This window comes from Drosophila kikkawai, chromosome 3L (genome assembly GCF_030179895.1).
Source record: "Drosophila kikkawai strain 14028-0561.14 chromosome 3L, DkikHiC1v2, whole genome shotgun sequence".
Taxonomy (NCBI): Eukaryota; Metazoa; Arthropoda; class Insecta; order Diptera; family Drosophilidae; genus Drosophila; species Drosophila kikkawai.
Window position 1 is genome coordinate 17719330 of NC_091730.1, and position 15155 is coordinate 17734484.

At 38.4% G+C, this 15155-nt stretch overlaps 1 protein-coding gene across 3 annotated transcripts in view; it reads left to right on the plus strand.

Annotated features, from left to right (window-relative positions):
- The window catches only part of Eip75B (Ecdysone-induced protein 75B), a 106957-nt gene that overhangs the window by 53060 nt on the left and 38742 nt on the right, over positions 1-15155 (plus strand). For 2 of the 3 annotated variants that reach the window (XM_070285760.1, XM_070285761.1), the window contains one exon: positions 11000-11088. In XM_070285760.1, coding sequence (XP_070141861.1) covers positions 11000-11088 — 89 coding nt within the window. Of the gene's footprint in view, positions 1-3526; positions 4580-10999; positions 11089-15155 lie in introns of those variants that run through there. The other variant, XM_017175462.3, reaches the window with a different exon arrangement.

The following is a 15155-nucleotide window of genomic DNA, read 5'->3' on the forward strand; positions in this document are numbered from 1 at the left end:
AGGAGTATTTTTCTAAAAGTTTGAAATAAAAAATTGTCTTCTCATAAATTCTAAATTTAAGCTAGTTTTAAAATTATTTGTAATGAAGCTAATGGTGTTATAATTTTTGGGAATAATTTTATAATTTTTTTCCTAATATATTAATAAATTAATTAATAAATTACCTTTAATTTCTTGTAGGATTTCATATACCTTTTAAGTAAATATCTATTATTTTCTATTTACTACAATTTAATTGCAAAACCTATTCGTTAACCCAGAAGTAAGGTAGGGATAACCTTCAGGAAACGTTCTTGCCCCGTTCACCCCCCTCTTTTGCCCATGACATCATGAACAGGCCCGAAAATTATGCGTAATCAACGACACAATCCTAGCAGAACAACAATGCCGACACAAAGAAAAAAAAAAAGAAGGCACGCAAAAAAATTAAATTACTCGAGTACGAAAATTCGAAATAAAAAAATACCCGAAAAAAAGCGCGGCACAGCTAAAACGAATAAAGAAAAAAAAACAACAACAACTCAGACGGAATACACACATTTTCAATGCGTAAGCCGCAAAATGGTTGGCCTTCAAATTGACCGAGTTCATGAACGCGGACGAACTCACGCACCTTCTCATTGTGCGTTAATTATATAGATACAGATACAGATACTCAAACTCACAGATACTAGATGGGCTAGAGAGCAATAGACAGCCGGTAGAGGGGGTACGGGGAGTTACGCAATCCAAAACTGGTTTCGGAGTTCTAAAAACTACTTGCCCAAATTGTTAACAACTTATCGAGGAAGTTTTTGCTGTCGTACGAGTATTCACTCAGTTTTTTGCCAAATTAAATACCAGCCACAAGGAAAAACTTATAAAAGAGTCGTTCAACTTGATCAGGAGAGTATGTCAGCGAAGAGACAGAGAAAATAAAGAGTAGCACGGAAGCCTTCAACTGCTTGTCAACCGATTAACAATTGTCAATGATTATGAAAATTAAAAAGCAAGACGAAGTTTAACTACTCTTGGAGTTAATTTCAATCAAAGATGTTAAACATATATGAACATGAGTTATTAAATTGTTTTTAAATGTTGAGATACTTTTCCAGGCTTTGGAAGATAGTAAAAAGTGATATAATATTTGAAGAAAATGTTTATTAAAGTTATATAATTATTGTTTTATTATACCACCCTCTGCTAGGGTATTAAAAACAACACAGAAAATATAATAATAAACCATTTCTCTTGTGCCATGTGCGTGCCAGTGCCGGCCCTCATTCTCAATTTATCGGTCAATTGTATGCCGCAGTTGAAGGCGACTGCGTCAGGGACACCGCTTCTTTATCGGAGCACTTTGATCCATCTGTCGTCGTGACTAAGTGACTAAGTAACCGCCATGCTTACCATACATGCTGATAAACGAATTGAAATTTTTCGCAACATAAAAAGCGAGCGAGAGGCCTTTGAAATGGGGGAGAAAGCCAATGACATTTCCAAGGAGTTCACTCGCCCCACGATCGCGGGTTGTGATGATCGCGAGCAAGATCATGACATGGCGAAACTCTTTGGTAATTGCCAAATAAAAAATAAAGTTATAAAAAGCAGAGAAGGATAGGCGGGTTTTTAGAAGATTTTATATGATATAAATAAAATCCCAACTATATAATACTAAGAATCTTAAAAAACAAGGCTAAGATCCCAGAGATTTCTTTTGTATGCATTAGCTTTGTTAACAAGAAAGTCGAGTCCCAAAATGCAGACTTAAAACTTCAAAACTACAACTAAAATAAAATTTTAAAGCAACTTCTCCTGCTGTCATAAATTTTCACAGCGTATTTATAACCTCTTGAAGAAAGGGATCTAAAAAAAAAAGGAAATTATCTCCCAAAAACCGATAATAATAAAATTTTTGGAGAGTTCACCATGCTCATTGAACTTGACCCCCACTTGAACTCCGGGATGAAATCTCCTCCTCCTCCTCCTCCTCCTCGAAGATTCGGTTCCACTTTCGTTTTGTCTGCTCGTTAATATATCTCTCCAGACTCGAAACTCTCTCGGCTGGGATCTGGCGGGGGACTTGACTCTTCGGAGCTGCCTTGGGACTGTTGTCATTATTGAAATTGCATTAATAAGGAAGTTCAATGTTTATTTTTGTTTGGGTCTGGCCGTCTGAAGGAAAATGTGTTTTTTATTCATATTATGCCGTTCGAGTTACTGATTAAGGGGTCCGGTGGTCGATCGACGTCAGCAAACCGATGTGAAAGTGATCGAAGATCAGTGGGCTTAAGGTAACCGGAGATATTATATATATGTATGTATCTCCATCTTTGATGGGAGGATGATTGAAAATATGATTCATGTAGGGTGAGAAATAGTATCTAATAGCTTAATATAACAAGGACATTTTCTTAAATCGATATATTTAAATAATAAACATCTAAACATTTTCAAATACTTTTTAAAACCCAACTTTACATGTTTTTAAAGACTTATTGCCTGAGTTCATTTACCAAAGATCCCTCACAGAGCAATTCTTCCCCCTTAAAAAAATAAAACAGCGCTAAACACATTGTCAATTCTGTTCAATAAACATGGGTATTAACAGCTAATTTAGCCCAGATCCGAAAGCAGAACATTTTCCACATTTCCCGCAAAGATGCCCCCATAAAGACGCAGAAAATGGGAAAATCTTTGTGTTTTTGTTTGGAGGAAAACATGTCGTGGTCCAAAAAGAAAACAAAAACCCTCCCCGCTGCTGCCCAAGAAAAATAAATGTATGTGTGTGCGCCGAAAAAGTTGAGGGAGAAAAATAAAATGGAAACAAGGAAAACTCAGTCAAAGATTATTTTTGGAAAAAAGGCAGAGCGAGAAGGCATATGTCTAGCCTTGAATGGGTCAAATGTGGGGGCGGCATTGGCCAGAGAGAGGGGGTTAAACCAGGCAGGGGGTTCGGGTGTTGCTGCTGCCTCGCTTTAACCCACACGTGGCGCTGCGATCCAGGAAACACAGATACTCGGCATCGGCATTGACCTAGGCGAAGTCTCCGTATAGTTTATTGCCTTCTGGCCGTGTAAATATTTGATTTACATTGTACATCTTTTCCGCTCAGTGTCAACGACTGCAAGTCAACGATCCTATCCGAACTTTAATAATATTATTATTATTTTTACTGTTGAGAGTGATATAATTTTTAATTGCATGTAATTTCATAAATTTTCACTCCTCTGAAGTTTTATTGAACTCCGCTCTCCCACTCTCTTTGGCTCTCTCACACTCTGCCTCTTGCTCTCTGCTCTTTCTCTTTGTGGCTTAGCCGACATGTGTTTCGCTCTCACAGCTGTTGCTGGCTCTCGCTCGCACCCCCACGATAAGTGCCAGCACATGTTTTGCTTTCCTGAGAGAGCAAGAGCAATGGCGGCAGCGAGCTGCCGACGTCGACGCCGACGCTCACTCGAGGTCGGCTGGTCGAAAAACTGAACAAGATCCAACGCCAGTGTGATTTTCCTTTCAGTCGGTTTTTTCACTCTGCTCGCTAAGCTCACGAATTTCGCTCCGATCTCCGATCCGTTTCGTTTCACATCGTGGCGTGTGTTTTTAGCAGTGTAATGTGCAGGATATAGATATATCCCAATAAGTGAAATACTTCCCCCATTTAACTACAAGAGGTTCGGTTTCCTAATGCAAATTTCCCATAAAGTGCGTAAAAAAAACCATGCAAACTAAATAGAGCGTAGAGTCTCTTCCTAGGATAACCCAAAACAATGCCAGTGTAAGGCTGAGAGTTATAAAACAAAAAAGAATATAGATTTCGCGTTGAAATTTAACCTTGAAAGTGCCGAAAATATAAGCCCGCAAAGCAAAATGCTCATGTCCGCGGACAGTTCGGACAGCGCCAAGACCTCTGTGATCTGCAGTACAGTGGGCGCCAGTATTATAGCGCCAAACCACCCACAAGCACACCCTCCACCACCACCGCCCCCCGAACAGCCCAGCACCACAGCGCCGGCCCCATCGCCCATTCTGGCCGTGACCGCTGGGCGTTCGCACCTGGAAAATGCTTTAAAGCTGCCCCCAAACACCAGCGTTTCGGCTTATTATCAGCACAACAGCAAGCTTCAGAGCTACGGACCCACGGAATTCAGGAGCCTGGTAGCACCTGTCACAGATCTGGATACTGTGCCGCCCACAGGTGTGACCATGGCCTCGTGTTCCTCCAATTCGAGTTCGTCCTCGTCCTCCTCAAAGCTACCGCACAGCAGTGTGATCTTTGTAAGCAAGTCGAGTGCCGTTAGCACCACTGAAGGCCCCTCTAGTGTGGTGGTGCAGCAGCAGCAGCCACAGCACTTTGAGTCCCTGCCCCACCACCCACAACAGCAGCAGCAGCAGCAACAGCATCACCTTCATCAGCACCACCCCCATCCGCATGCCATGTATCCCCATGGTTATCCCCAAGCCAATCTTCACCACCCCAACGGTGGCATTGTGGTGGTGCCGGCGGACTCGAGACCCCAAACCCCGGATTATATAAAGTCTTACCCAGTTATGGATACAACTGTGGCCAGTTCGGTGAAGGGAGAACCAGAGCTCAATATAGGTGAGTGAGGAAATAGAATGGGATAGTTGGGGAGTTCCAGAAAAGTCTAGGAGCTTACTGCATAATCCTACAAGTCTGAAATTTAAGATTTTTATATATTATAGTGTATAAAGTTAGCTGGTGATCAAAATTGAGAGATAAAAATGTTCTGTGAGATTCAAAGAGCTGAAGAAAAGTTTTTAGGTCTTCAGAAATCTATAAAAAAAATATATAAAAATATCATTGATCTTTTAAATTTGATAAAAAATCACCCACTTATATATTTATAAAGTCTAAAGTTAAAAAGGAAATATTAAATCAAAGAACTTGGCATTTATTTTCCACCAATAAGGCAATACGTTCCAATAAGAAATCCGTTTCGATCTCATAAAACAATCTCAAGATTTTCTTCCGTTTTAGCCAAAAAGTATAGAAGCCTTGGCAAGCCAATGTTTGCCATAAAGCGCTGAGATATATACATAGTATATATATTTGTATTGCCAATATGAATATATATAGGCGATCTGATTTGATTTTAACCTTCCCCCGCCCAATTAGCATTAGGACCAATTGGCCCAGGGCAAGGCGGAAATTTGCGAGGTGATGTTTTAGTGGCGCCTGCGAAAAATGTGACTGTGATGTCACTGGCATGGCAATCGTGTGACCATCATTATCAACGCGATTATCATTATCAGTGCGTTGATCGCCGTTTAGTCAGTCACTCAGCTCCAGTCATCAAGGTCGTTCCGCATCCGAAATCATTTTCTGTTTGAGTTCAAGTGAGTTCAATTAACTTGGAGCAACCCGCACACACACATTTCGGGTTTTTTTTTTGGTCGTTTCATTATTATTATGTTTCTTTTTTGTTTAACCGAAAATATAACTGTACCAATGTCAGGCTTTTGTTTTATGACTAAAGGAAGTTAATGCACTTTATGAGTAACAACCGGTTCAAGATCGTATCGGGGCAATTGCAGTTCAAGCGATGAGTCAAGGTAGTTCTTCCTATAAATGGGGAACTGGTACTGGTTGAATGTGTTGTCTCCGTTTTCCTTTTCATCATATTCAGGGGGGCTAATCTCTGTGGATTCCAATGAAACCCGTCGTAGGGAACCTTGAAGCAACGGAAAGTGTCGTTTTGGGTTCAAAAATGGTTTTTGCCTGCGGTTGCCAACGGGCTGGACTGTGTTCCCAAGGTGTTTGTATGATAATGGGGGCCCCGGACTTGGGGAAAACGGTTTGAATGTGTTTATGTTGAAAGAACTTGGATAGTTGTCAAGTGAGTTGAGCCTAATGAATGAATTAAGAATTTTACAACCTAGGTTAATGGATGAACTATGAAATATATTAAAGTATCTTGAAATGAAGAGCTTAAAGATTTATTTTAAAATAATTTTATTGGATATTTTTCTTTATAAAATCCTATAACAAATGTATCTGAAGACCTTTAAATTTCCTTAAAATATCTCTTAGTTTAATATGTATTTTAAATAATATATTTTGCTTTTTTAAAACCATTACAAATGTCTCTATAACTCCACCATATAATCCCCATTTCTTACTCGGGGAAGACCCCTCTATTAAATCTCAATTTCCATCTCCATATGCACAGCTTAAACCAAAGTATCTTTTACAGCCATTGCATTTTACACTCACTCTCCGCCTTGTGCTGTCTTCGAATCGAAAGTGAAAACCAAAATAATATTTATATGTGTGTCTCGATTATGTCTCCAATTTCCAATTCCCCAACCATTTCTCACCCACTCGCCATTTTTATTTGCTTTACTTAGCAAAAGTTTGTGTATGTTTCGATATTTATTTATGCGTGTTGGCATTGCATTTCACTAAGTGAAAAACCGGGCGATGACAAAGTCTGTTTCCAAGTTCATTGCTACCCCAGTGGAGCCGCTGGATTTCTTTTTGAATTCGCAAATGCATTTCTTGGCCGGTTGCATCCGTTTGCCAAGTTTCGCATTTCAATTGCCGACAAACGAAAGTGAAAAGCCAACTGCAGGCCAAAATTCACTTTTCACCAAGGCAACTGAGCATGCGCGGCCAATTTACGGGCAGCAACAAAAAAAAAAAAAATACAAACAAAATAAATACAAATAAAAATAAATAAATAAATCTAAAAAACCGGGTCTAAGCCTCTTTTGACATTTTTACATAGCGGCGGGTTAATGACTCCTCCTCCAGTTGGAAATGTCGGTGAAAGTCAAGCTGCAACGCTACAATTGTCCAAAAGAAAAGTTTCTGCTCTCCGCAATTTATTTGTCTCTTTTTTTATTTACTATTTTCTTTGTTGTTGTATTTTGTATTTTCTTTCTTTTGCTTTTCGCCAGGCGTTTTTTTCGATTTTTCGTAGGCGGCAACTTGAACTTTTGCTTGCTTCGAAAGTTAAACTCCATTCGATTTTATTTTATTTTATTTTCATTTCATTTGAGCTTTGTGTGTCCGCTCGTGTTTATTTTTATTTTTATTGGCACAATTATTTGTGCATTTTAGAAATTTATTAGGCGGCCAAAGACCAGAAGAAAGTGAAAACCAGCAATGAATCGAAAGTAAAAAAATACTTGTGTTGTGTTTGTGTGTGTTTTTCATTGCAATTTATTTATAGGCAAAAGTTTTGTTTTGAACTTTATGAACTTGGCTCTGGACTTTTACTTTTGGCTAATTGGTTTAAGAGGAAATATCAGTCAATCTTGTCAACTCTGAGATACTTAAGTATCTTTAGTAGCTTTTTAAGATCTACTTGCTTTTCTTCCATTGAAACTGTATTGATCTAAATATTTAAACATTTTAAAATGTTATGGCAATGACCCAGGCTCACTTTTTAAACATTCCCACGCCTCGATCAATAACCTCTCCAGAAGGTTTCATAAATTGATGATCTCCCCCAAAAGGGCAAGGCCCGCAAAAAGCGAAATGAATTCCAAGATCATTGCACTCGCTGCAAAAAATTCTCAAAAATTCAGTTTAATATTAATTTGAATTCATTGCATAATCGAGAGTTGACAAGCTAAATTTTAGGAGGCAGCAGCAGCTGTTGATTCAATGAACCCAGAAAACACACGCCCACTTTACAAGGTACTCTACACAAGTCGCGACTTTTTCGGCTGACCTCAGTTGCGTTTTTTGAACTTGACGAGTGAATTTTGTATTCTTGACTTGATTAAGCGATACATTGAACTGGCGCTAAATAAAAAAATATGGCAGCAGAAATTAAGCGAACCGAAGAAATAATAAAATAAAAACCTGTCTGAACATTTCCGCATTGAAGTTCGTTCTCCCTCTCTCGCACGCGCAAAATTTTTTATTGATTAACTGTGAGAGCGAGAGAGCAGCAAAAATTTCAATGTCAAATTTTAATTTTGTAGTTTTTTTCGTATTTATTTTTTTTGTACTCTCACAGAACATTGCCAATATGGCGATCCTCTCTGACGCTCTTTTCCTCTCTTTTTTTTGAGTAGCCAAAAATTTAGCCAAGTGTGTGTGTGTGGTTTTTGCGGGTGTGTATGTGTGACTGCCATTTGTTTGGTTTATTTCTAGTATTTCAGATAGTGCCCGTTTCCACCTCTTCGCAGACACCCCCCAAAAAAGCCCCCGCACCCTCTGCCTTTCAGCCCACTGTCTGTGTTCATGTGAAGTGAATGAAACTTTCAAGGTCGCCTACGTTCAGGAGTGTGTGTGTGCAGAGTGCGTATTAGATAATTCCCATATATTTTTGGCAGGGAAAGATTATTTTGTTAGCTAAAGTATTTCATGGGGAAAATAATATTTAAAAATTATTAATAAAAGGAAAAATTATTGGAAAGTAATATTTGATAAGGTAAAACTTGTTTTGTGTTTATTTACTACATTTAGGTTTAAGAAAAACTAAATATCCACCAAAATTTCTTGAATGTTCACCTCTAGGTACAAGTAAATGGAACCAAGTGATCTCTTATGATTATAATATAATATTGAAACAAGTAAGATAAAGAACAGTTAAATTAAATTTAAAGTCATGTGTAGAGTCTTCATTACATTTCCCTTAAAGTTCGCACCTCAAAATCTAAAAACCTTTACTTTCAAGTACTTAATTTTCAATCACTCTGATTCACAGTCGTCCAACTAACTTAATCCCCTAAACAATAGCGCTCAAGTTCCAGCTCGACCTTAGGTGAATTTCGTGATAGATCGCAAAAAAACAAACCAACTTTATCATATAGGGAACTATCAGCAACTCGTATATTTTATTATTACACAAAAAAGCCTAGAGAGAAAAATAGAATTTCATTTATCAGGAGGCTATTACACGTGTCGCCGATTAGCGAATGCCAACAACTCACTCAAAAGTTCCCAAGGCGATGGCTAGATAGATAGAGATAGCCACAGAGGAAGAGAAAGAGATGGTTAGACAGGGCGGGAGGTAGGGAGGTAGGGAGGGCCTCTGCACTGACCTTGCCTGGCTTGCTTTTGTTTATAGAATTTGGTAACACCCGTGAGCGAATCCATTACAAAAGCAAAGTTCTTGCCAAAATAAAATGATATTTTTATATAAATCACAATGGCAATGACGTAAGCCAAAGCGATTCCGAATCGCTTTCCGAATTAGGAATGAAAGAGAGAACCAGTCCCCCAGCTCGAGCGAGATACCTACATATAGAATGTGGCATTCTTTTTGCTCTCAAACACCGCCCCCTCCCATTGAAATATTTTTAAATGTGTGCCACGAAATTCCCCGAAAAAAAAAAACAAATAAAGAAACCAGAACAACAACAAACTTATTTTTTATTAAATAAAGACACAGCTTGGGAAAATTTGTTCTCTGTCTTTTTTTTGCTCACATAAACATGCCTGTGTGATTGTTTTCTTTTTTTTTTCGATAAGAGCTTCAATTACGGCTACTACAGATAGTTCTGTTCTGTAGCAGATAGTTTTGTATCTTTATCTATGAGGAAGGGAAGAAGCGTATTATTGTGATGTTTTTTGCTTCCTAGTTGTGCATCTGTCAGATACAAGTGAATGATTAATTATTGGAATGAAGTATGAAATGATCAAAAGATCTTTCTGATTGATAAATAGTTTATTAAGTATTTGAATTTTGTGTATTTATTGTTTTGTAAGCTAAGATACTTTATGTATTTTAAGGATCACTGATCTTGAAATTGTTTATACTGAAATAACTCACAGATCGACCCTAAAAACCATACTCATTTGCAGCTCATTTAATTGGCAAAACCGCTTTAAAAGTAGATCACTGATCTGCACTCTCAGTCGATCATTTATGTATCTGCTGGCTGAGATCTTCAGTGTGGAAACTTGAATTCAGTCAGTGGCGTGCCTAGAGATCAGTGCCAGTTACCCTCCTGCTGCTCCTCCTCCTTCCCTCCTCTCTGCTGTTGTTGTCCAATGCAAAAGTGCAACGATCTGCAGTGCAAAATGTCAGTGAACTTGTCGGCGTTGCAGTCTGCGAGTGAGATAGATATAGATGCTGTCCATGTGTGTGTTTGTGTGACTGGCACAGAAATAGCAAAAAAGATACAGATACAAGTTGATCATGATCACCGCAATAATGATGTTGGCCGTGGCAGCGTGAAGATCATGAACATTGTTTGCCATTTACAATTGTTTACAAAGCGTGGCGTGTCTGATTGTTAGACAAAAAGAGGAAGTTCAGAGAGAGGGAGAAGAGAGAAAGATGCAAAGAGAGGTTGCGAAGAGTGAGGTGCAGAAAGTGGGAGGGAAAAGAAAGATGCAGAGAGAGGGGGTGAAGAGTAAGATGCCGAAAATGGGAGAGACAAGAAAGGTGCAGAATTCAAAAGTAAGAGAAAGAGAGAGAGAGAGTGAGAGAGGGTACCTTCTACCACTAAGAGAAAGCCTTTCTTTGGAGCTTCCTCAACGTAAGGAAAGAATCAAAACAAAACACGTTTAAAGAAGAAAGTCTTTCACCCAGCATTCAGAACTTGTTTTTTTTCTCCCATTAAGAAAGAAAGTCTTTCTCTCTGGCTCTTGGGTTCTCTTGTGTTCTTGGCTGCTCTCTTGTTTACTTTCTTCTGGTTTGGCTGCTTTATTTTTTTTTTCTGCTTGTCTACCCTACCTGCCGTGCCGGTGAAAGTTACGTAACATTTCTTTGGCCAAGAACGAGCTCAAGTTCAGCAACAAGTTTTTGTTGTCTCGACCATTTCGTTTTGCTGCTTTCTTCGTCTTTGGCAATGCCATTGCGCAGTGTTGTTTATTATGAAGAAAGTATTACGTATTTTTGATGTCTCTGTGTGTATCTTTGGGAATTTCTTTTGATTGTTTATAGTTTGAAGTTGTTGTTTAATGTTTACGATCATCACCATTCTGGGTTGTTAAGTGGTTTTTTTAATCCTCTAAATTCTTCAATTACTTTCTCACTTTTTTCATATATTTTTCCAGCTTTGCTAATCTTGAATTTCCCATCTTTTCTTCCAGAATTCGATGGCACTACGGTGCTGTGTCGCGTTTGCGGAGACAAGGCCTCCGGTTTCCATTACGGCGTGCATTCCTGCGAGGGTTGCAAGGTAAGTCCTGCATACATATACTATATATTATCCTTTTGAGGGGTAAACTATACTGCTGGCGGGGGTGGCAAGGCAAAAGTGTGCTTGCCACGTGCAACTTGATGTACAACCACCGACTTTGGGTCTGACATTGAACTCATTTGACCTCCTTTGGCTGGACAAAAAGAAAAAAAAAAGGGAATAAATAAAAGGGATCGGGAATTACTTGAACAGGGGTTCAGTTTCGCCGGGGTTGATTTCCCTCTCTCCAACCAGCAACAGGCTCTCATATGCCCTTGCCCTTCACACAAAACCTGCGACGTCGTCTGGCGAATTGTCCTTGCATTAAATTGCGTCGCAATAAAATAAATCAAAATGTACAACAACAAAAAAAGAAAAAAAATACAAATAAAAACGAAATACAAATAAAATAAAGCCACCACCAAACCAGAACGAAACTTTCAATACGTTTTCTGTAGATGATTCTTTTGATTTTGCACTGAACTTTGAAGGATAAAGTATTTCAAAATGTTTCCAAATAATATTTTAAATATATATTTAGGCAATTAGTTTATTATACCCTTGCAGGGTATTATAATTTCAGTCAGAAGTTTGCAACGCAGTGAAGGAGACGTTTCCGACCCTATAAAGTATATATATTCTTGATCAGCATCAACAGCCGAGTCGATCTAGCCATGTCCGTCTGTCCGTCTGTCCGTCTGTCCGTCTGTCTGCCTGTCTGTCTGTCTGTCTGTCCGTCTGTCTGTTTCTACGCAAACTAGTCCCTCAGTTTTAAAGCTATCTGAATGAAACTTTGCATATAGTCTTCTATATGCTCTCACTGCTATATATGTCGGAACGAGCCGGATCGGACGACTATATCATATAGCTGCCATACAAATGTTCAATAAATTTTTAGAAAAAAAATTATAACTTAGCTGTTTTTCAACATATGTGCACTATTTTTTACATATGACCATTTTATATTATTTCTGAATTTTGGTAAAAATTTTATGAAAATCAGACGACTATATCATATAGCTGCCATAGGAACGATCAGGAAATTAATAGAAAAAAATTATAACTTCGTTGTTTTTCAACGTATTTTCATCTACTCTGAGATATAGTCTTATTTTATTATTTCAGAATTTTGGTATGAATTTCATAAAAATCGGACAACTATATCATATAGCTGCCATATAAACGATCGGTAGATGTAGATAAAATATAAAGCTGGGAATGCAAAACTGTAACTGTCAAACTGTAAACATAATAAGTATACGTAGGTAAAATGTAATGAAATAATATCTGCAAGGGTATAGAAACTTCGGCGTGCCGAAGTTAGCTTCCTTTCTTGTTAAATTTTATTATAAAATATAAATTATTTTAAAGCACTATCTTTATAGTTTAATATTCAAGATTTTTCCACTGTGCATTTCTTGGTCTCCTGCTGCTTTTCAAGCCTCCATTGCCATCGGCCCTTTGTCGTCTGTGACATTGAAAATGCCGGTCAGTTCATTCGCCTGGACAGAGTCCAGTGATTCTGAATATTCCCTTTTATTCAGAGATGGCGAAATATAAGCTTGTGGTGATCGTGTCACGCTGCCATCCCCGCCAGAAACTCACTCTGCACAACCTTGGCAAAGTAGTTTGCCCTATTCCCTTATATTCGCACTCCTCGGAACTCGGAACTCTCGGGGTTCTCGAGCAGTGTGAGTCGGGTTTAATGTCTCAATGACGTCCTTGAATTGGGTTAACAGCCAGGTTCCAGGTTCATTCGTTCTCGTTCTCCCTCTTATGCTGTCTGGCCCTTGGCGATCCTGGTATTTGTTTTTGGATTCAATCTGTCTGCGCTTCTGAAATTTCAAACGTTGCGAAATGATAGGCACAGTGATTTCAAGGAAATTTGAACATCAAAATTTTTAAAATATATATCAGAAAAAAATATAGAAAGTTTGGAAATGGTTGTACATAAATTATAGTTATTCTTCAAAGAAATGGTAAATATGACCTTTTATAAATCTAAAACTTGGCCTTAACAAGATTTAAAACTCTAATCTAAATCTTGGCCTTTAAAAGATTTAAACCCTTGTTTCCAAAACTCCTTGAAATCAACCACTGTGTGTATGCCCAAAAAAAGGGGCTTTGAATCGATCTTCAAAGGAAGAAGCAGAAGTTCATTGACTTTGGACCAGTTTTCAAGTTTCGTGGAACGTCTTTTGTTGTGCGCTAATTTATATGTTTATTATGTGAATGTAAATATATGTTTAACTGAATAGGTAGGCCTACAAATTTTTGTGTGTGCGCCGTTTCCTCGCGCTTTTTTGAAGTTCAAGGTTATATATTCCTCCACACTGGAAACCCGTCTCGGAGCTCACGCACTATTATATCTCATATTGCTCATACGACGCGTGGAGCGGTGGCTCGTTTTCGGCTGATATTTCCGCCCCAGCCATTTGTGGTCGGTCTGCCTGCCTGCCTGCCTACCTACCTGATCTGTCCGACGGACCTTCGTCTTGTCTATTGACCTCTATTTTCAGAGACAGATTCTTGGCGTTTATCTTTTCGATTTATTTTATTTTGTATTTTCTGCGTTTTTTGAGCTGACGAATGACTTCATTCGCTGTTGGCCAAGAACTCTATTTGGAACTTGTTTATTGTTCTTGGTCGTGTTTTATGGCTTTTGAGAGCCGCTTAAGGGTTCTTCAGGTTGATTAATTATGGCGGAAAAGGTTTAGAGCCAAGAAGCGTTTCGAATATTTAGAGAACTTTTTGAGGTTTATAATTTTTGAACCTTATGTAAAGGCTTTTAAGTTCAATAGGAAATCGAAATTGATATATAATATATTTATATTAATTAATTTCATGACTTCATTTCTCTTAGCCTCTTTTCTTGAAGATCCCTAAAATACTTTCCAATTTCCCACATGACTCACTCGCGTCTATAATGGATATTCCCCCTTCTTTCCGGTATCCTTAACCCAACAACTAATTATCGTTACTCACACATTCTGTGTTGCCTTAATGACCCAATTCCCGATTTCGTAACTAACAAAAATTGTTGGTAGGCAGGTGATATTAGTTTGCTGTTGTTTTTGTTTATTCTAAAAGGTAAAAAGAACGAGAAGAAGCAAGCAAAGCGGAGACGCTAAGGAATAGTCAAATAGATGTTAATTTTCAATAAAATTCCGGGGGATCTTTCTTTGTGATGTTCCATTGCTTTCTCTTGTTCCTTTTTCTGTTGCTTTCGGGACGGGACTATTATCTAACGCGTTTGTTATTCTTTTCACATTATTTAGCATATTTATTTATTTATTTAAACACACACAGGCGCATGAATAAATTCGGTTGTTCTTTTTCAGTGTTTTCTTTTTTCCTTTTTTACTGTGTTTCTTTTTTTTGCCTCCCTCTCTTTCCATTTCGCTCCGGCTTCGGTTGTTGTTTATGCTTCGTGTAGTTTTTCGTGCCAGTGTATCTGTGTGCTCGCTCGCTGCAGCTGTGTGCGTGCAGCAAATGTGAATGAACTCGTTCAATGTCAAAGCAGAAAACAGAAGCAGCGTACGCAGCATAGGCCACAAGAAAGGCAGTGGAGAGAGGGCGAAAGACAGAGAGAGTGCAAAAGAGAGCATAATCGTTGGAGAGCATGATTTTATTCGCTCACTCCCTCGCTTAGTTTGCTCTCCCAAACACTCCGGGGGATTTTTCTTTCTTTCGTTTTTTTATTGCATTTTATTTGTAGGTGAGACGGGTGGATATAGAGGAAGATACAGAATCTAGAACGTTTCCTATCATCGGAAATGATTAAATACATTGCTTCAGCTGCACACAGAGCAAACAAACAAATAATAAGCCAAGTTAATATTTGTCTATAATTCCCAAATCTTTATTTGCCTCCTACACCTCCCTCTCTGTCTTCAGCTATGTGTCTCGCTCCCTCTCTCTGGGAATAGACCCTAACCTGCATCAACTTCAGAATGCAGGGCAAGATAATGATAATGATGTTATATGTGGGCACAAACAAACGAAATGCACTTGATAATCTCAAAGGGAAAAGAAAGCAACAATAAATGCTAGGGAAGAAAATATTA